The 20,182-nt window shown below is 52.9% G+C and overlaps 8 protein-coding genes across 8 annotated transcripts; 6 read left to right on the forward strand and 2 right to left on the reverse strand.

Moving 5' to 3' along the window:
* Positions 1 to 12: 12 nt before the first annotated feature.
* On the forward strand, positions 13 to 440 carry POSPLADRAFT_1055241 (hypothetical protein; the record flags this gene model as incomplete). Its single annotated transcript, XM_024480619.1, has 2 exons — positions 13 to 23; positions 68 to 440. The coding sequence occupies 2 exons, from the start codon at positions 13 to 15 to the stop codon at positions 438 to 440; spliced, it is 384 nt and encodes a 127-aa protein (XP_024339971.1).
* Positions 203 to 2,246, forward strand: POSPLADRAFT_1073965 (hypothetical protein). Its single transcript, XM_024482656.1, has 2 exons — positions 203 to 1,036; positions 2,046 to 2,246. Exons 1-2 carry the CDS (start codon positions 624 to 626, stop codon positions 2,173 to 2,175), a joined length of 543 nt encoding a protein of 180 aa, XP_024339972.1. The 5' UTR covers positions 203 to 623; the 3' UTR covers positions 2,176 to 2,246.
* Positions 2,247 to 4,381: 2,135 nt separating this feature from the next.
* POSPLADRAFT_1139866 (hypothetical protein) lies at positions 4,382 to 5,629 on the forward strand (the record flags this gene model as incomplete). Its single annotated transcript, XM_024485092.1, has 6 exons — positions 4,382 to 4,403; positions 4,465 to 4,691; positions 4,748 to 4,825; positions 4,938 to 5,239; positions 5,413 to 5,529; positions 5,593 to 5,629. 6 exons carry the CDS (start codon positions 4,382 to 4,384, stop codon positions 5,627 to 5,629), a joined length of 783 nt encoding a protein of 260 aa, XP_024339973.1.
* A 593-nt stretch (positions 5,630 to 6,222) lies between these two features.
* POSPLADRAFT_1140426 (hypothetical protein) lies at positions 6,223 to 7,425 on the reverse strand (the record flags this gene model as incomplete). The annotated part of the gene is made up of 1 exon (XM_024485171.1): positions 6,223 to 7,425. The coding sequence occupies one exon, from the start codon at positions 7,423 to 7,425 to the stop codon at positions 6,223 to 6,225; it is 1,203 nt and encodes a 400-aa protein (XP_024339974.1).
* A 989-nt stretch (positions 7,426 to 8,414) lies between these two features.
* Positions 8,415 to 11,231, forward strand: POSPLADRAFT_1140152 (hypothetical protein; the record flags this gene model as incomplete). Its single annotated transcript, XM_024485135.1, has 9 exons — positions 8,415 to 8,570; positions 8,647 to 8,791; positions 8,916 to 9,043; positions 9,103 to 9,372; positions 9,452 to 9,535; positions 9,592 to 9,684; positions 9,764 to 9,877; positions 10,132 to 10,174; positions 11,023 to 11,231. 9 exons carry the CDS (start codon positions 8,415 to 8,417, stop codon positions 11,229 to 11,231), a joined length of 1,242 nt encoding a protein of 413 aa, XP_024339975.1.
* An 852-nt stretch (positions 11,232 to 12,083) lies between these two features.
* Positions 12,084 to 14,521, reverse strand: POSPLADRAFT_1045601 (hypothetical protein; the record flags this gene model as incomplete). Its single annotated transcript, XM_024478803.1, has 10 exons — positions 12,084 to 12,182; positions 12,209 to 12,229; positions 12,263 to 12,264; positions 12,371 to 12,517; positions 12,577 to 12,696; positions 12,727 to 12,962; positions 13,058 to 13,128; positions 13,236 to 13,277; positions 13,870 to 14,081; positions 14,473 to 14,521. 10 exons carry the CDS (start codon positions 14,519 to 14,521, stop codon positions 12,084 to 12,086), a joined length of 999 nt encoding a protein of 332 aa, XP_024339976.1.
* Positions 14,522 to 15,623: 1,102 nt separating this feature from the next.
* POSPLADRAFT_1096996 (hypothetical protein) lies at positions 15,624 to 15,824 on the forward strand (the record flags this gene model as incomplete). Its single annotated transcript, XM_024483139.1, has 1 exon — positions 15,624 to 15,824. A coding segment is annotated over one exon (201 nt), but the record flags the coding sequence as incomplete, so codon positions are not given.
* Positions 15,825 to 18,357: 2,533 nt separating this feature from the next.
* POSPLADRAFT_1140526 (hypothetical protein) lies at positions 18,358 to 19,708 on the forward strand (the record flags this gene model as incomplete). The annotated part of the gene is given in 4 exon segments (XM_024485185.1): positions 18,358 to 18,558; positions 18,611 to 19,289; positions 19,613 to 19,669; positions 19,689 to 19,708. 4 exon segments carry the CDS (start codon positions 18,358 to 18,360, stop codon positions 19,706 to 19,708), a joined length of 957 nt encoding a protein of 318 aa, XP_024339978.1.
* Between the last annotated feature and the right edge of the window lie 474 nt (positions 19,709 to 20,182).

A 20,182-nucleotide genomic window follows, 5' to 3' on the forward strand; every position in this document is an offset into this window, starting at 1 on the left:
CTGAGCACCCTGATGGAATGTAAGTCCGCTGGAGGCATTTTTGCGGCGCTCGCTGACGTGGTTCCAGGCACTCGACCGGACGAGGCGGTGTTGCGAACATCACTCCGCTGTCTCCTGGACCTGACTCTGCACCCCACGAGCACGAGCACGGCGCCGCAGAGCACACTGGGCGTGGCGGTGCCGGCAACATCTTCCGCACGCGGTCGCGCAGCGAGTCGAAGAAGCGCTCGAACTCACGCGGACGCACTGGCCTTGGCCAGATGTGGCAGCGCGTGCGGTCGAAGTCGCGGGCACCAAGGGAGCACGAGGGTATCGCGCTGGACACGCAGCTGCAGGACATGACGATCTCGGAGGCGAACACCTCGCGCGAAAGCATGCAAGCGCCGCAAAGTTCACAGGCGGGCGCGAGCGGGGACCCGCCTCAGGGCGGGCAAGAATGACTCGCGGCGCGGCGGGGGCTGCAAGGGCAAGCCCCGCGCACGCGGCGCGCGGGGTCTTCGCTCAGCGGGTCGCTCTCTACCCGCCGGCCCCCGCCGTCCATCCCAATTCCGCCGACTCCTACGTTCTCCCTTCCTCCACTCCCCACTTCCCCCACCTCCTCGCGCACCCCTGCGACGTCCATCATGAGCATGAGCATGGGCAGCACCACGACGTTGTCATCGATGTTCGACGCGGCGAGCATCGGCGGTAGCAGCTACGCGCCCACGGCTGCGACGTCATTTGCCCCCGAGTTCGCGAGCCCTCGGTCATCAGTATACTCGCTCGCGTCCGCATCTGCGTGTAGCTCGTCATATGGGTTTCCTTCTCCACCGTCCATGTATATGTCCCCTTTGTCATCCAGCAGCAGCGGCCTGTCGTCTCCCGAATCGCCGATCTCACCAACGTCGCCACCAGCCAACGCGCCCCCGTGGCCGATCGCGTTTCCTCCGGATGAAGATGATCTTGCAGAGCAGCTCGCGTCGTCAAACATCCACTCGGGTACAAGCACACCGCGCGCGCGGACGTCGACGCTGCCGACGCTGTACGAGGATAAGGAGTATGTGTCTTTCTTTGATTTGGACTCCGTGCGAAATAGCGTCTTTTCCTTTGCCTCCTACGAGGACGAGGAGTATTCGTATTCATGATTCACGATCTCGCGATGCCCTTTTGATTGTATGCTTCTTGGGTTTATGGGCCTCCGCCATGTCTTTCCTTCAGCCTTCACGTCCTCTCCTTTATAACGCCTAACACCCTCATTTCTACGCTTGCATTTCTATGTTTTAAGACGTGTACTTCAGTGTACTTGCTACTCTAGACTTTCTTGTGTCCCGTATACCCTCACACCGCCATGCGATCAATCGCATGCGCGCTCGTTTACAGACGCCCGACAGATCACAGTTCGCGCGTTATCCCCGTCGTTTCCCCCATCCAATGACAAGACTGCTTATCTCCCCGCATCTTCCTACGGCCTCGGTTGCAGCCGCGAAGCCCAAAATCGCATCGCACCTGCGTACACGTTTCCCCACACCACCGCTAGTTGGCTGTCACCGAGCCCACATGACTGTATCTTGCTGCTTCCCCGCATACGTCCGGCATCATGAGCAAAGCCTCCGTCGTGCTTGACGTACTGGACCACTGGTATCATCGGTGCTGTGCTGCCTATCGCTCCTGCCTTGTGGGTCCGCAGCTGCTCGTTCCCGTGGATCCTGGCATGTGCGCTGTGCGTACCCACAGCGATGGTCCACCTGACAGGCTTCGTGACCACCGAGCGCGTGCATGGGCGTCGTCCGCGGGAGAATGCAGGCCGGGTATGGTCACAGTTTACACTACTGAAGATACGCGGGGTACAGGAAAGATACGCTCCTTACGCCGTCGTGGGCGTGGCAAGCAGCTGTGGTCGGGGATTCGGCGGCTGCGTTCTCGCCGTCGGGGTTCTTGCCCGTGCTTGTCACTTGTCATAACGTTGCACTCTCGCGAATACTCCCCGGTCTCGTTGCGTGTTCTCGTTGCTTTTCTCGGCTGCCCATCGTGTCGCGATCATCCGCTGACCGAGCCCTGTTTGACAGACGGCTACATCCCTATGCGGGCGTACACCGCGCGGGCGCGCCCGCTGTTCGGCGTAAAGCGCTTGGCGAAAAGAGGTACGGCGGATCTGGACTGGCCGCGCATAATGGAAATGTGCCGAATGTAGTGTGAAGCAGGGGAAGAAGGAATGTATTTGGCGGCAAAAGCGCCCAAAATGAAAGATAAGAAATAGATCCTCGCTCATTACACGACCTGTATAGTATCTTCCGGATTACTTTAGCCCGCGGATGGGTGTTGAGCGCAAAGACATTGCCCCTTTGCATTACACGTTAAGGGACCAATAGCATGGCCAGGTACGACGCAGGCACAGCATGTGCACGGCTGATCGAGGAGACCGACTGCCGCCACGGACTGCTGTAGATGATCCGGCGGTATTTATCAGTCAAATTCGGGTTCCTGTCGTCCAAATGCCGACGACCATAACAGTCGAGGGCTAAGGGTAATCATGCTACCTATTTCAAGGTCGGCGACCTGTTCAAGTCGCCGTCGTGCCTGAGCTTGGAAGAACGATAACGGGACGCCCAGTAAGTGCTATCTTTGCTAGACTTTCGAATCAGCAAGCGGTGCATCATTTAGAATATGTCGACACAGACGGTCTCCATCACAGGAGGCAGCAAGTTTACATCACGATTCTTCTGGCTAGGACCGCATTGAAGTGTCTAGAAGCATGGCGAGAAATTTGGTCAACAGGTTGGCATAGTGACGAAAGTGATATGATATCTCGTACAGTAGTCTTACCAGCTATAGTGCGGGCAACCTAGAGGCCACCTGTTTTGTGCAAACTTTCTGTGGCATTCAAATTTCCCCCGGATACTTATCCCTTTAGTAGAAATGCCCTAAATCATGCTAGGACCAATCCTACTAAACAGATTTTCATGAAAGTCGAAATTGCCCAAGATGGTCGCTTGAAATTGGCCACATCACGTGCACGTCACATGCATCTGTCTATACTTGGTAAGTATTACATAATATACTTCCTAAAGCGGTATCTAAGAGACGAGCCAGGGTTTTGGGAATACATCTGTGGGATGTGTATTGTTTGGAGCTGAACTGATTCACCAGTTACTGTGTGTTTCAAGCCCCGATCAACAGGCATATATTCATCCCCCACACTGAATGGTGTTCCCAATGATGGATGGCCTCGATGTCGACAGAAGCACAACCCTCCAATAAGTTAGCCTCGAGGGCTTGCAATATATAATGATAGTTCTCATGCAAGTATAGCTTCAATTCATGCCAGAACAACTCCATAAAATTGAAATGGAATTTTGGCAATAAAATGCACAACATGTCTCATGACTTGAGTCTCATCGAGCTGAAGGTTCTTCTAACAAAATGATTCATGGTCAAACACAGCTGTGGCACTGCTGTATCCCGATAAGTAAGTAGTATGCTATACTCTATACAATATATTACCCCATGGCCATGGGCGCTTATTGGTGAACAACTGCCTGACCGATTTGGCCACTGCACATTTTAGGTGGTGACTAAGCGCTGTGCACCATAGAGTTCATGCATCGTTCTTTGATATGTATCGAATAACAACGGAAGGAATGGCGTATTTCCCGCGCGACGCGGCATGCCATGGCCAGCGTATTAGCGCCTGCAAATCGGAAACCGCCGTCCGCTTCTCGGAAAGGCAATCTTTGATCGCGGGTCAATTGGCACTCGCCACTTCACCTCATTACAGTTGCTGTACCGATCCTGCTGGAGGACGGTGTAGCCTGTGCAGCTCACATCTAAAGCTACCTGGTTTACTCGGGAAATGAAGGAGGGTTGAGAGGACCCTTCACGAACTAAACATCGCCAAGTCGCAACGCCAGACTACCAACACATCTACTCTAGATTTCCCAACAGACGTGATGGCGGACTTCCATCTCGCTTGCTATCTGAACACAGACCGCCCTCCGCTCAAGCACCCAATCGTCACTGTGCAAATGATGTCCATTTTACGACGTAGCTCAGCTTCTGATCTGTATCTTGGCAGGAGCTGCCAGTAGGCATTCTAGGACCTGACCTGGCTTCGCAGATCGAGGCCTCCCTCAAGGTCAAGTCATCAAGCGCTGTGGCATGCGCTGCATCTGCAAGGCTATGGGAACATGTCCTTGAGATCCACCGGATTCCCTACCTCCTGCTGAGGATCGCAGACATGCGGATGACACTAGGCCGTAAAATGACAGCACTGAGCTTATACGACGAGGTTGTTGGTCCTCACATATCCTGGAGCGAATGCTTATATTGACGAGTGTCCCAGCTGCAAGAAGCTCTACAAGATCCACAGCTCGAGACTTGGATTCGACAAACACGGTATTCTGTAATGTTGGATACGCAGAGACAGCGTACGCTGCTGGCCGCTCGTTCTTGTCATCATAATCAGCTGAAAACAGTCACCCTTGTCAGTTCGCGCGTACAAGATTGGGCAAGGATTCAGCGCGAGCCAGCGCTGGCGATCCACGATAGCGACGGACGGTGCGTTCCCGTATTGCAAGCTGCAGCGAATCCAGGTCGAGAATGTCCGCAACCTGTGGCAGACCATAGGCAACCAGGATGGCGCCATTGACAAGCTGATGAACATGCACTGCATCGAGACCAACGTTATCGAAGGGATATTACGGTTTGATCCGTCGGTCTGCTTCCTGTCGTTGATGCTGCTTCATCCCAGATCCTCTGACTGTTGTTATAGATACACAAGAGCTTGGTCCTACACGGTTTCGAGGACCCAGCTGTTTCTTTGAAGTATACGGACATTGTAGGCGGAGCGGTGCGAAACTGCGTCGACGCACTGTCGATCCTGCGCGATACCCGTCAGGTCATAAGTGTTTCCTGCCTTTGCCGCCATCTACAGTTCACTTGCTGACTCTTCATGCGTCCAGGTCTCGGGCGATGTTAATGCCCTCGCCAAAGCCGACACCGTAACGCTCACTGTAAAAACGATATGCGACCTGCACAAAATCCTGATGCAGAGCAGCCGAGTCCTGTACGTCAAGACGCCCCACGGCTTTCAATTATCCTATACCACCATCGGGGAAACTCGGCAGCACTCGAGTGTCAATGTCATGGTACAGAACCCGTTCATGAAGATCCAATTCTGCCCGTTTGACCAAGTCGAGGCAGAACTGGGAGCATTTTGCGAGAGATTTAACGTTGGTAGCAATGCAATGTCAGCGAATTTCAAGTGCGCCGCTGACTATGACCATGCATATTGTTCCCACAGCACCTTCTTGGACGAGATGATGTGGACCCGTTTGCAGCGGCTGCTTGGATCAGCCACATATTCGTGACCATACACCCCTTTGAGGTGTGTCTCCCCCTTCACCAATGATCCTATGTTGACACTTCGTCACACAGGACGGTAACGGGCGACTTTCGAGAATCCTCGCATCAATACCGCTGCTGCGAAGGGGCCTGCCGCCAATCTGCATTCAGGCCGAACTCAAGCACGTATATTATGTACGCCTCAACCAGGTATGTCCCTTATTATTGTCTTGAAACAGTCTGTGGCTGACAGATACGCTCACATACTTACAGCTCAGGGCGAATCGAGACGGAGACTACCGCGAGCTGATGGAGTTTCTGTACACGGGAACAAAGACGTCGTTGGAAATGGTCAAGCTGATTGCTGACACGGAGAGCAGCAGTACGGTAGGGTACCATCACTCGACTCAGGACTGCCACGCAGGCGCATAGTTCCACGTACTCGAGGCTGATCACACTACCAATGGGACATGTAATTTGTATATTTTGGATAAGGATTTATGAACACTATGCTGCTCCCGGAAATGTCTATGGACTCCGTACATACACGTACATATGCTGTAAGGGCGCTGTTATCTGGTGGGCGCTAGGAGAATTGTCACGTAGAACTGCGATCGATCAACTGGGATCCTGTTCGTTTCGTCCTTCGCCTTGCCTGTGATGTATCAACGGTTATCCATAGAGTCTAACCACCTCTATACCCCTTGCAAGCGTCGCACGTCGGAATCGCCGGGTGTGGGCTGGACGAGTGGGGCTACCTCATCTTCGCACCAGGCTTCAGTCCCGAGTGATTGAAGACAGGTAACCAGGAAAGCCACAAGTATAGAGACATCGACGTGACCATGTTCACTGTCCAGATACAACAAGGACACGATGACCATGACGCAGGACACGACAAGGCGACTACCGGCTGGCACCTTTGCTTCTCTTATGCGATCGGCGAGTCTTCTTGCCCCTCTCACGCTGCATTGCGTGCCAGTCCTCCTCTGTATGCCGACGGACCACATGACGCCTCAATGAATGATCAGTCGAAAAGTCCCTGAGTCGGTTGTTTCCAGGCTGCCACATCCTCCGGCAGACGTCGCAGATCAACGGCTGCCGGTTTTCTCTTTCTGGGCTCATCCCGCAATGATCCCTCCAATGGCGTCCGAACGTATCTTCGCGGAAGCTGCCTCCACAGCCTGGACAGGTAACGTGTGGCACTTCCGTGGGCTCAATACGTATCTTCTTGACCTTGCGCTCCTGGGTAGGCTCCACGCTCGTTGTAACCTCAACATGAGCCATGTCATTGTTTTCCTCGTCACTATCATCATCACGCCCGCGCTTGATTCCCTTCCCGGGGCAAGAATTAGACTCTTGTTCCTCTTCCATGAGGATCGTCGTTGATGTGGTAGTAGGAGTCGAAGAGGGTCCGGGAAGCGGGAGAGGTGAGCGACTATGCTCAATGGACGTGGTGGCGCGCGCGCCACGTGCCGCTGACGCGTCACTAATTTGAGACGGCCTTGCAGATGGCCACACCCTGGTTCCGACGTCGACGTAGTCCTCGCCAGCGCTGCCATTAATGGTGGGTAATACCGTCGCCCCATCCAATTCTTCCCCTCGCCATGCTGCCGATGGGAGGACCGACGAGGAAGACGCCATGAGCGGCACCTCGTAGTCGTGCTCGTTGAGGAGATCCTCTTCGCCGTCGGCGCGAGCGTCGTACTCATTGTTATCTGTGTTCTGATCTGCCATGTGCAGACCAGGTGCGGGTGCGGTGGATACGTTGCTTGTATCCGCGCATAGTGTAAGGATGGAGGCATCATACTCTAACCCGTCCTCGAACGCAATCAATTGTTCACGGGCCATCGGATGATGAACATCCTCGGTGAAGCGATAAGGCTGTGCGCGAAGAATATAAGCAACCTGAAAGCAGATCATCCGAGAGATACGTGCCATTATCTCGCTCGACATGCTCCCCGCGAGGTCATCGCAGACCTCGGCTATCCATGCGATGTCTTGCTCTCTTTCTACAGTCACCTCCCCGAGAGGTACTAAATGCTGGTAGGGCTGTGTGTTGTTGTCCATCGACCGGTATTGAGCGTCGTTCTGCTGCCAGCTGGTCATTGTGGTGATATGTATAACTTTTGGAGTTCAAGTGTGGCTGCTTGGACTTTGCAGGACAAGCTGAAGATCAGAATACACGGTGAGTGGAGTGGCGCCCACTATAGTTGTTCAGCCTCTCGACGCTGATAAGGAGGAGCTATTAGGTGAGAAGTGATGCTTCGCTAGAGAGGGGTCAAACCCAAGGGGAGGCGAACCATAGGCCGCGCCCTCTATATATCAGACTGTTCGGGCGCCTATCATGCGCCTCTCGAAGCATCCGCAGACAGACATCGGAAGACCGTCTTGCTTCCTCCGCGCGCCATGACGATTGTGCGTTTGGTTATCTGGCTTAAACTGGAAGGCGTTGTCCTCATAGACTGACCTGTAGACAAGTGCTGTCCAATCACACAGCTAGGACGTTGATGAGTGGCAGGTGATGTTCCTGTCCATGCCATTGTTCTCGTTCATATGGTATTAATCATATCCTTTTATAGGGCAACAATGCGCGACCTCGCGTGCACCGTTCAAGAGATGTTCAATGTCGAGCAAAACTGTCTGCATGGCCTGAATGCCCCTGTTATCTTTGCTTCGCTGCCACAGAAAGTTGCGATGTGCTCCGAGCGGCGGTCCATAGTTCTCGTTCCTAGACTTCGCGGATCAATAGGCACCATTTTTGTCCTGAGCGCAGTGAGCGACGAAGATTCGTGGCTGTCACTGTGAACTATAGCGTCGCTGTCGTGTTTGCAAGGGTCGCGAGTGCGCGCTCTAGGATGTGGATCAGCAGATGTCATATGAATCAGCGGGCCGTGCATATCTTCGCAGGAGCTGCAGGTGGACACCCTAGGTCCTGACCTGGCTTCGCAAATAGAGGCTCTCTCAAGGTCAAGTCGTCAAACGAGGCGGCATGTGCTGCATCTGCAAGACTGTGGGAACGTATCCTTGAGAGCCACCGGGTTCCCTTCCTCTTACTGCGGGTCGCGGACATGCGGATGTCACTAGGCAGCAAAATAATGGCGTTGAGTTTGTACGGCGAGGTTGTTCTTTCCAACGTCTGTGAATATCTTCACATGGGTGCGCTTAGCTGCAAGAAGCTCTACAAAATACAGAGTTCGAGACATGGGTTCGGCAAACGCGATATTATATACTATTGGATGCGCAGAGACAGCGTACGCTGCCGACCACTCGTCTTTGCCATGTGCCCGGTACTGACAGTAGTCGCTGTTGCTAGTGCGCTTATACAAGATCGGGCAAGGATTCAGCGCTAGCCAACGCTGGCGATCCATAACGACGGCGGATGGTGCGTTCCCGTATTGCAAGCTGCAGCGACGTCAGATCGAGAATATCCGCGACCTGTGGCAGGCCATAAGCAACATCGACGGCGCTACAGGTATGTTTATCAACACGAACCGCATCGAGACAAACGTTCTCGAGGGGACATTCCAGTTTGATCCGTCGGTCAGCTTCCCATCGTTGATACTGCTCTCTATCGCCATTCACCTGACTATTATAAGAGATACAGAGAAGCTTGGTACTGCACGGATTCGATAATGCAACCGGCCCTGTAAAGTACACGGGCATTGTAGGCGGAGCTGTGCGGAATTGCGCGGTCGCGTTGTCGATCCTGCGCGATACTCGACAGGTGCACCGCCACGAGTGTTTCCTATCAATGTTGCGTCCGCTGATCCCGTATATATGCAGGTCTTGGATGCAGTCCATACTCTTGTCAAAGCCGACACTGTGATGCTGACTGCCAAAGCGATCTGCGATCTGCACAAGACATTGATGCAGACCAGCCGAGTCCTCTACGTCAAGACGCTGCATGGGTCTCAGCTTTCCTACGTCACCATCGGAGCGACTCGACAGCGCTCATGCGTCAATGTGATGGTACAGAGCGCGTCCGTGAAGGTCCAGTTCTGCCCATTCGACCAAGTCGAGGCAGAACTGGAAGCGTTCTGCGAGAAATTCAATGTTAGTAGCGTGACCCTTATAAGTGAATGTCAAGTGCGCTGCTGATCATGACTATTGCCACTGGCTATGGCGTTCGCAGGACCTCATCGGACGAGATGACGTGGACCCGTTCGCAACAGCAGCATGGGTCCAGCATACATTCGTCAGCATCCACCCGTTTGAGGTGTGTTTCCCATTCCACTTATGATCGTCTTTTGATACCTGTGCTTGTCCACACAGGATGGTAACGGACGACTTTCGAGAATCCTCTCGTCAATACCGCTGTTGCGAATGGGACTGCCGCCGCTTTGCATCCAGGCAGAAATCAAGAACGTGTATTATTTACGCCTCAACCAGGCATGTCCTTTATCGTCGTCTGGAAACAGCTTGTGACTGATGTACGCATCTGTAGATCAGGGCGAACCGGGACGGAGACTACCAGGAGCTGATGGAGTTTCTGTGGGCGGGGACAAAGACATCGTTGGAGATGGTCAAGCTGATTGCTGACACGCAGAGCAGCAGTCCGGTGAGCCACCATCACTCGACTCAGGACTGCAGCGTGGGTACTTGAGGCTGATCACACTCCCTTTGCGGCACATGACGGCTGAATCCTTCTGAGGCCTCCAGCTCGGTCAGGAGAAGGCGATGGCTCGAGATGGACTACGGGTGGAACATTTTACCCTTGTGGTCTCATCTGTTCCCAGACAGGTTTCCACATGTGGTTGTAGTGGGAGCGCGATTGAAGGAACGCTGTCCGCGACACATCGGTGACACGATAAGCGCATTGCCGTTCTGGTCGCGGTGGTCGCGGGGACCGCCCTCGGTATGTGTGGTGTGTTCTTGGTTGTGTGCATCCTGCCCCACATTTCGCGCGTCAGGTGCATGTGCGAAGGATATATTGCTGGTATCTCGCGTGATGGAATTGTATTGATTGAATGCTGGCGGCCTTCTGGCGAAGGATCAGGTTTTGGTAGGTGATCCTCTTTGACCTGATTCAATGGTAACACAAGACTGCTCTGCATTGATGGTTCGACCTCTAGAGTAGGGTCGAACTCCAGCCTAGGCTCTCCCGTTATGGGGTCAAAGTCTAGACTGTTGTGTACAGCAAATCCACATTCATATAACAACCCCTCGCTCAGGAAGTCATCAGACCTGATGCGCGGAGGATGTGTGCCTTCGTTTTTGTGAGTCCTCGGCCTTCCTCGTTTGGACACGGTGTTTCCTATGAAGACAAGAGAATGAAGGTAAACGCTACTGGCATGTCGCTAAGCGTCCTGATATGAAAACAAAGCTTGTGCGGCACTTACGTTACTATTCGATTCTAGGTACCTCAATCAAAACGCGTTGAGGAAGGATGCAGGACAGTACGAACTCGAGATGGATCCGAGTGGGCTTCACTGTGTGCCTTATGTGATGGATAGTCAAGACCGCAGCAGATGACGTCCATCAGTTATGACCAGTGACGGCGCGCGACTCATCTGTGCCGCATGGCGCCTCAATGAGTGGTCAGTCGAGAAATCCCTCAGTGGGTCGTCTCCAGGCTGCCACATCCTCCAGCAGACGTCGCAGACCAATGGCTGACGAATCCCTCTCGCCGGGTTCATTCCGCAGTGGTCCCTCCAATGGCGTCCCAATGTGTCTTCACGGAAGCTGCCTGCACAGCCTGGGCAGGTGACGTGTGGCACCTCAGCGGGTTCAGTCCGCGTCGTCTTGGTCTTGGGCTCCTCGGTGGCGTTCGCGCTGGTCGTGGCCTTAGGGTGGGCCACTTCATCGTTGTTCTCGTCGCAGTCATCACCGTGCTCGCGCTCGAACATGAGCCTATTCCTTTCCAAGGGTGGTCGAACGCTGTTATGCACCTCACGAAGCCGCAGACTAAATGACGTTTGACGAGCTCGAATCTTCTTTCCGCAGATATTCATGGAGGCCGGAACGGATGTGCTCATACAGAGGCGGTGTTTTTGCGAGCTAAACGAGTGGTTGACATGCCTTAAATACGACGTACGCCACTCTTTAGCGTGGAAAGGATTGTCCAGATGTACCTCCCCCTGGCCTGATAATACATCCGGTTTGTTGAAGATGTGAAGAATCTATTTCCTATGCGTCGCTGGCGTATACCGTGGGCTGTGTATCTGCAAAATCCGGCGGTCAAATTGCGGTACTCGCGTGAACGTCACTCGAGACTGCTTTGTATATGTGCCAACTAGTATTTTGGTGAGAATATTCTCAATGTTCATGAAGAAAGCGAAGCCATGGTAATAACAATCTTGGTTAATGGAGTCGAGCGGCGACATGTGAGCGGCACCTCAGAGTGACTACATCATCAATGACGAGACATAATTCAGAAGTTCTCCCATTTGTGCTTCAGTGCATTGTATACATGTGCATCATTTATCTCTACATGATTACTTATGTATTGCGGACACAGAGGTCCAGTAATCGTGCCCTCTTTGGTACATCATCCACTCACGACGAATCTGCCATTACCATTGCTACCCTGGTTCATTATATGCGACCTTTATGCCCTCGTGGTTGTATGTTGACTGGTTGAATACACGCTTTAACGTTAAAGTCTGTTGGACTCACATTTGGTCGTTCCTGAGCGCATGGTACGAAAGTTACGAAAATCAGACGGCTGTCCTGACGCACAATATATCTTCATTTGTGCTACGCGACTTAGGAGCGCATTCTGCATCAGGGTTCAGTACGAGGTGTCTAATCGTATTCTGCTTTTCCTATGTATCCTGTCCTTGGTCAAAGTAACACAGGCAGCCGAGACCCTGAACCTCTACCACCTTCCAGCCCGGTATTACAAATCTATGAATATGGCTATTCTGTGTACATACTACCTCTGACACACTATGATATCATGGTGGTATGCCTAGAGTACGCTCTCATTCAGTCTCCCACTCACTGCTGTAGGCCGGCGGTAACCGCAGTCCCGACTCGTCGATCCTCCCCGCGTCCTCCTCCCGCTCATGCGCGCCACTCAACTGTGTGATACCCGCCTCGTGATGCGCACTTGCGGTATATGGTACTGTACTGGCATGTGTGCTGCCGACCTGCTCGCCGGCTCCGGAGCTCGTCGGAGGCTCCGACGCCGAGCCTTCTAAGCGCTGCGGCGCGTGCTTCTCGTACGCGGGCGGCGTGCGCAAGTTGCTGGCGAGATCTGCGTGTGCAGGCTCAGCCGTATGCTAGGTGGTGACTCGGCAAAAGTCAACTGCATACCTGTCTGCTGCAGCGTAAACGGGTGCGCCCCGAGAGACGTTGCCTCCGTCGCGTCCAGAGGTTGCTCGTCGTACACCGCAGCTTTCCCGCCCCTCGCCCGGCGCATTACACACGCAGCGCCTAGCATGAGCAGACACAGGCCTAGCACACCCCCAACAACGCCGCCAATCACAGCACCAGTGTCCACATGGTGCCCGCTCCCGGCCGCACCAGTGCTTGACGAGTGAGCAGTCTGAGAGCTGGACGGATTGGTGCTGTGCGATGCGGCAGTCATCGCGCTGTTAGGACAATGCTGGAACGTGTTGTTTGCGTGCGCTGCGTGGTCTTCCTCGGCGGTCTCCCGAGTGTACGTGCTGTAGAGTTGTGCATTAGACGCCAAGCCTCGCCTGCATCTATGACAGACATACTAGTACCTGGAGACAACGTGGTGCGTTAGTCGTCGAGACGGATTCAGAGCTGAGAAGTCAGAGCCTGTGCGTACCATGAGCCATCATTCCAAAACAGGCCGTATAGGAAGTCATCGAGTCGTATGTTCTTGTCGCATACCGCCGTCTGGATTGCCGCGGGCAGCCTTTCCAACCCGAACCTTCAGGAGTGCCACCCGCCATATACTGCAGAATCCACTTACGACGAATTCGTTCCGTCGCCGCAATACGCACTATTGGTGTCGCTGTGCCGGTATATGTAATATGCGCCTGCACCTACGTGATGTATGGGAATAAAGGATCAGGCGTTTATAATCAGTCAGTATTTGTGGAAAGGAAGGAAGGTGAAGATAGATGCAGAAATAAGACTTGCCGGCGTCGATCCCGTTAGCGCTATTCCTGTCTTGTTGACAGCTAAAGTACGTGGACGTAAATGCTGGACAGGAGGCAGAATTGCGGCGACTCACTTCATACATAGCATACTCAACGCCCACGAGATTGAGTTGCAGCAACAAGTCACTAAGGACGCGTTAGTTATAGCGGCACCCATCAGCAGGCACCAACATACCTAGCTGATCGTCACAATTATCCCCAGGTGTGTTTGGACGAAAGGAAGGGACCTCATCTGAAAACATCGACTGTCAGCCCTGTGACCCAAAATATACAGGAAGAGAAGAGACGCACAGTTGCTGTTGCATATTTGCCGGAGTCTTTGATATGTCATGCCTATTTGTTATGTCCGCGGTGAGCAGAAGTCCAACAGGTAAGATCGTGATAACACACAAGGTGTTTCCCCGACAACATCTGTGTACCAATCAAGGTCGCTTCCTGCACAAGTAGTGTTACCCGATCCTTCGGTATGCCCTACCTGAGCGGCTGTTATGAAGAGGATTACGAGCAGAGGAAACCGCAGCATGAAGTATCCGATGATAGTTACAAAGATGAAGGACTCTGGGCAAGGATGATGGAGGACCAGGTCGAACTCGGAGCACAATGAATCGAGGAGCACAGTGTCGTATACGCAGCAACGCTGTGGATGGAGCTTTGCTCCAAGCAAAGGTGTTTTGCACACGAGAGGGCCTAGACAATCCCTCATTGCAACACAAGGTACAGATTAAATTCCGCATCGCCTGCAGGACACCCCTTGAATTGGTGGAGTCGAGCGGCGACGGGCGGTGCCCACTGCTAGTGATGTGGAGTGATCATGATACGAAGCGATACCCGCGCTAAGTCCCTCGCCTCGCTTAACTAACCATCTTTGAGACCGTAGATTGAGCTTACAAGAATAATTATCTCGACACTTACAACACTTACAATGTACATTGACTACTTCCATATTCAGGAATCAGTCTGGGACTTATGAGAACCCAGGCAACCACGACGCAAGGCGCACGTGTGCCGGGACGCAGCCAGAGCCGGGTATTCAGGTTAGCGCTTTGTTACACAGAGGTGATCAAAGAGGGTTGCTTACAGGGCGGCGTGTGCGTGAAGGATGACACGGACTCAATGGGCAGGTGCATGACAGTTGTTGTCACCAAGATTCGCAATTCCTTCTACCTGCTTCCATCATATTCCAGGGCATATAGTCCGATGCAGAAGACACGAGTAGCCACCTCTAGATGTTGTGCGTACAATCAGGTGTTGATGCATGATGGACAGAGGAGCTCGCTTTAAGTCCCGGCCGGAGTTGGTAATCTACTAACGAGATAATCTAATCTTTACGGAGATCTGATGGGTTTGGCGTTATTTGCCCCGAGGATAGATGTTGGAGGTCGCACTGGAGTCTGGCAGGGTTCCTCATTCTGGAGTGCCAAAACTTTTCTTGAGAAAGCCGCAGTGTCGTTAACGGACAATAAATGGTTTTCACACGACCAGACAGCTCGATCGCATAGGACGGCGCAACAAACATTGGCAAGGGCTGATGGTATCGTGACATCTCATCTCAAGCCGACACAATGAGCAAATGCGCCAGCTGGTAGAAAGATCCCTGGGACAACGCATTAGTCAATTCCATAGTTGTGGAAAGGTAGTGGGTCAAAAAGACGTCACCGAGACTGAGACGCACCAGGAATATGCAGTATTGCAGTGTTGAACGATCGGGGAAGGGGACACAAACTCGCGTCGCAGACCTCTCCATACATTATGTCTCTATTTCTGACAGGTCGACCGATCCTGCTACTCGGGAATGAAAGATTGAAACAGACTGTCATTCGCGTGCTGCACGCCCAGATGACTACAGGGGTCAAACAGGAGTGCAGCGGGCTAGACTCTGACATTAAGGTGGGTCCCAGTGTACACACGGATAGTGGCAGTGTGTCCGTGCCCCTAAATCAATAACAAGTCTATTGAAAGGCACATCAAAGTCGCAGATGACGACAATGAGTACGATTTAGATTATCGACCCGTCGTGAGTGGGTAATGAGTAAAGGAACACAGATGGCTGGACCTCCGCGCTCCCATAGTGCACGAGGAATATTGCAACCACATGCAAAGTGCTGGATAGCGGCACAGATGGTGTGCTATATCCCACCCGGCACGCACGCGGACGTCAGGCAATTGTTTCGATCGCTTTGTCAATGGTTCGCACTCATGCGCAAGTCTCATGGTGTAGACCTATGGTGGTATGTCAACCGGTTTGCACACATGTCCAGTTCGCTGATGAAAGTACGGGGTGCAGGTCCATATTTGCGCGAAATCAAGGATGACATGGATCCAGTTATGGAACGCATCGAAGATCGCACTACGGCGGTGCAGGAGCAGCCTAGCACGTGGATGATCGGTGAACACTGGCATCTTGTGCATGGTAAACACAGAGGTGCTGCTTGGGTATGCGGCCGCTGCTGCGAAAGGAGCAATACCACGACCTCATGCTCGAGAGGTCGTGATACATTCGGCACGGATACTGCAGATGTAGCGAGGGAATTACTTCTGCAGACAATCAGAGCCATAACGAAATAGACGACACACCTCCTTTGATACTGACTTCGCCCTCTTCATCTCACGATCCGTTCGAGTTCCCCGCTGCCGTGGCTTGAGTGATGACAGATGTCGAACGCGCGGAAGTCTCCAGCGGTCCAATTCACACTGATGCGATCGAGCGATACAATACCTAGTCGTTGTGTCGCTATAGGATGTTGTAGGCATAAGTTACAGCGTGCACCCACAGTGCTGCGTTTTCCGCAGGCGAGTGTCTCATGCGACAGTTCGACAATTTAATACGGGTTTTGACTCTGAAATGTCGTCGTCCCGTGAAGAGAGCCGCATTACCGCGCGTATACGGTCTGCCAAGAAGCGTAAAATCTCCCTAGATGACAAGCACAAGTCACGCTCCTCTGTCCACGCAACTAGCTCATCAAGACCTCACATTGTCGGATTACAAAAATAGATGACACGTTGCATGAGCGCGAGAACGGGCCATTGTCGACCTATTGGCGTGGCGAGAACAAAGGCGCAAAGCGCTAGGCTGCACCCCAATTTAGAAGTGTTGCCGCTGTCACTCCTGTTTCTATTTGTCAGCGAAGAGCAACATTTCACAAAACACTCGAGAGCATACCTCCACCGAGCTCAAAACATCAGCTGCATTGGCTCTGTATCTCGAGACAAAAATGAAAAAGTGGGGATGCGTCCACGTAATAAGCCCGCGTATGACGTCTGTGTCAGGACACATATTCCCGTCCACTGTTTCCTTCGAGAGACAAGGGAGTATCGGGATATGGACGGATAGATCTCTGGAGGAGCCCGTAGCTGCTTGGCCACGTGCATGAAAAAGGGCTTCTTCGCAACCAGACCGGATAATAACTTGGAATCACGAAGCAGCAGCAACGTGAAGACATACCCGCTGAAGCATGAGTTACCCACTTCCATGAGGCGCCTCGGTTTACATGTAAGAACCTCACCAATCCCGTTTACGACAATTAGAGGCATGAGCATCGCCTTGAGTGTTCGACCAGGCCACTAAAACCACACGCATTTGGCGTAGCATTCTGCGAAAGCTGCTTAGCAAAAGTACATGACATACGGCCATTCGAAATCGCAGAGGTGTCAAACTTAGGTTTGAGCTTCACCATCGACAAAGAAAGCCAATTCCGCACCGGGATTGAGCACAACAGGTAGCTGATGGGAGGACATGGTCCGTATCCCTGACCGACAAAGAATATAGATTTGTGGCTGTTGCATATCCATATCCATCCCTACGTCAGACGGCATGTCAGAGGCTTCCCGAATAACAGCCACGTTGTCGGTGGTTCAGACCATCATTCTTGTACGCACGTCCTACGACGCAGACCGGGAGGGGTATGTCAATAGGTTTGCACACATGTCCATTTGGCCGATGGACAGCATGTGGCCCGTGTCAGTGGTGAAATTGTTCGAAACTGACATGACCATGGATCTCATAATGAATCAATGGAGGACAGAAGTGTGGCAAACGCCTGACGCGTGAAAAAAAACGGTGGCTAACAACGTGGCGTGCAGGACGATCACAGAAATGCCGGGTAGGCACCTTGCTCCGGACTACCAGAGCCACAATAGAACATATGACACACCTTCAGTGACTGAAGCCCACGCTGACCTCGCAGGAAGACACTTATGCCTTTCACCTTACAGCCCTGCAGAAATCCCCGCCGAGGCGGCTTGGGTGATGTCTGAACTCGGAGCCATCGTCCAAACGGTCTTCTTCTGGCCGGTCCAGACAAGTCCTGGACTTGGGGTAGTAATAATCTATTGCGTGCGTCAGCGACATCGTGTATCCAGGGTTTATTTGGGGTTTATCACCTCGGGCGGGTGGTTCAACCGGTGACTCAACGATCGGGCACGGACCTTAATCCGAAAGGCGGCCAATCGCATGAGAGGCTGTTCCGAAAGAATGAGGACGTGGTTGTACTCTTCAATCCACAAGGGAGATCCGGACATGTGGAATTACCTTCATACAGAATCCCGCCAGAGCTTCACATACGAGGATGAGTGGCACGTTGCAGCAGCGTGAGAACCGGTCACCGTCCACTGAGAACAAAGACGCGCAGCGCCAGCCTTCATCTCAATTTGGAAACGGTTGCCGCTGTCACTCGCTCGCAATTCATTATGTATGCTTATCTCTTCTTCTTCCAATGCGCGGATGAGGGCCTGCATTGTTCTGAATGCCCAAAGGCGCACCTTCGCAAGGATCTTAGGGGCATGCGCCGTTCGTGAGCCAGCTTTCATTGCGTAGAGCATTATCGCAGAGCTCACATATAAGCGGTGTCTCTCTTACCTCTCAGACCATCATCGACACATTTCAACCCTCGCGACCTCTATACTAGGCGCTGACCTGTGCGGCCACATTATTCTCTATTCTCAGTACAACCACATCGACTTTACCATGTCTTCCGACGCATTCGCGGATTTGCGTGCTTGGCTCCAAGGGACCACCAACACGAGCACGGAGGAAGAAGCATTTCTCACAGCAAGTCCTGCGCCCCACCAAGAGCCACACGCGTCAGATGCACCCGAGGGCGACGAAGACCTAGAGGGTCTGTTTGCAGATTTCAACTGGGATTTGTCATCCCATGTATTCCCGGAGGTATTCAGTCGTTTTTTCCTGCGTCTACACACATCATCTAACGTCCTTTCAGCCCTCCAGCTCTAAGGAACTCACCCCGGGGAATGCCGCCATAGGGATCAGTCCTGTGGACACAGTCCTCCAGCCGGAGACTTCGAGTGGCCGAGGGTGCACACCCGCGCAAAGACACGGGCAAGTTGTGGAGCATCCACTACAGGCGGATTATCCATCCGCTGTTCCCTTCAACTATGCGCCTTGCGGCGCGCTGTTGCCAGCCGAAGGACCGTGGGAAGCCCCAGTAGATTCATTGCAAGCCTGTTACACAAACTGGCTCTATCAGTGCTACATAGCACAACCATCGCACGTTGCACTGCACAGTGTAACCAGCGATCCCATCCCTGGCCTGCGATACGCAGGGCAGGTAAGGGAAAACACCAATTACATCGACAACGCCAACGACAACGTCGTCGACACCCCAGCGCCGCGCGCTCCTCGTTCTAGGAGGCCCCGGTCTGGTACTCGCAGGGATGTCATCCGCCTGTACGTCAACAGGAGATCCAAGCCCCAGGAGCCCGCTGCATACAACTACAAATGCGAGCATTGCGACGCATGGTTCAGTCGCAGCAGCGATCGTCGACGTCATATAAGAAACGGTTGCGCCAATGGCGAGCAGAAGGAATGGGAATGTCCTCTCTGTTTCAAGGTGTACTCGCGCGACGACGCACGCGGGAGGCATTGCCGCGATCTGCACGGTATGTCTTACAAGGAAGCAGTTGCACTGGCCCTGCAAAGGACGACCAATATAGTGACTGGTGCGAGTGAAGGCTCACATGCATCATCCGACCAATATTATACTTCTTCCTTCTTTTGACGTCTTTGCTATTTCCGCTATCGTATCTGCTTTTCCGAGGGCTTCGATATGTTTATGCATGATTATGTTGATCTCGCTGCTCGTTTGCTGTGTATTAATGTCTCTGGGTTGTGTCTTCGTTGTCTATGTTGTGATATATATATACTCTTTCAATCGTCACACGATGCCAGTGAATGAACTGTGTGCTTACGTGTTGTCCGATAGCTCGACTTAGTCGGCGATGGATAGCTTCTAACACCAGCATATGGGATAGCACGAACGGTGAGTGATATGGGTGTAGTTCGCAAAACGACGTGGTGATTTTCCCGTACGTATCCTCTGAAGAAAGACAAGAACCGGTGGACAGTGAGACGCTACGTTTCTCTCTTATTCGATGACCCCTGAGCGGATGGCGGGATGTAGGTCAAGCTGGATGTGTAGCATAGACATCTGTCGTGGGTGAAGCCAGGGATCCATTACACAATCTTGCAATCTCAAATCTCGTCGGCATCGGCCGAAACCCGTCATCGCTATACCCTCAGGATAGGCAATCATGCAGCTGGAAGCAACTGACCGACTGACCGACTCTACTATTCATGATTGGAATCGGGGTCGTGGTAGACCGTAGTAAGGGTTCAAACGCGCAAGAGCGTGACTACGAAGTGCGGGTGTATATATGATCGTAATGTATGAGATGCCATCTCCCGACCTCGACAGCGCACTGGAGATCCTGACGAGAGCTGCCTACGTACGACGTCGGCGATGTTCCGGAGCCCGCGTGACGATATCGCGGTA

The sequence above is a fragment of the Postia placenta genome, assembly GCF_002117355.1.
Source record: "Postia placenta MAD-698-R-SB12 unplaced genomic scaffold POSPLAscaffold_5, whole genome shotgun sequence".
Classification (NCBI taxonomy): Eukaryota; Fungi; Basidiomycota; class Agaricomycetes; order Polyporales; family Adustoporiaceae; genus Rhodonia; species Rhodonia placenta.

Excerpts from the sequence above, each read along its gene's own strand:
- POSPLADRAFT_1073965 (XM_024482656.1), top strand. The coding sequence starts at position 624 with ATGAGCATGAGCATGGGCAGCACCACGACGTTGTCATCGATGTTCGAC. Across the intron at positions 1,037-2,045 it reads ACGCTGTACGAGGATAAGGA|ACGGCTACATCCCTATGCGG; the intron begins GTATGTGTCTTT and ends CCTGTTTGACAG.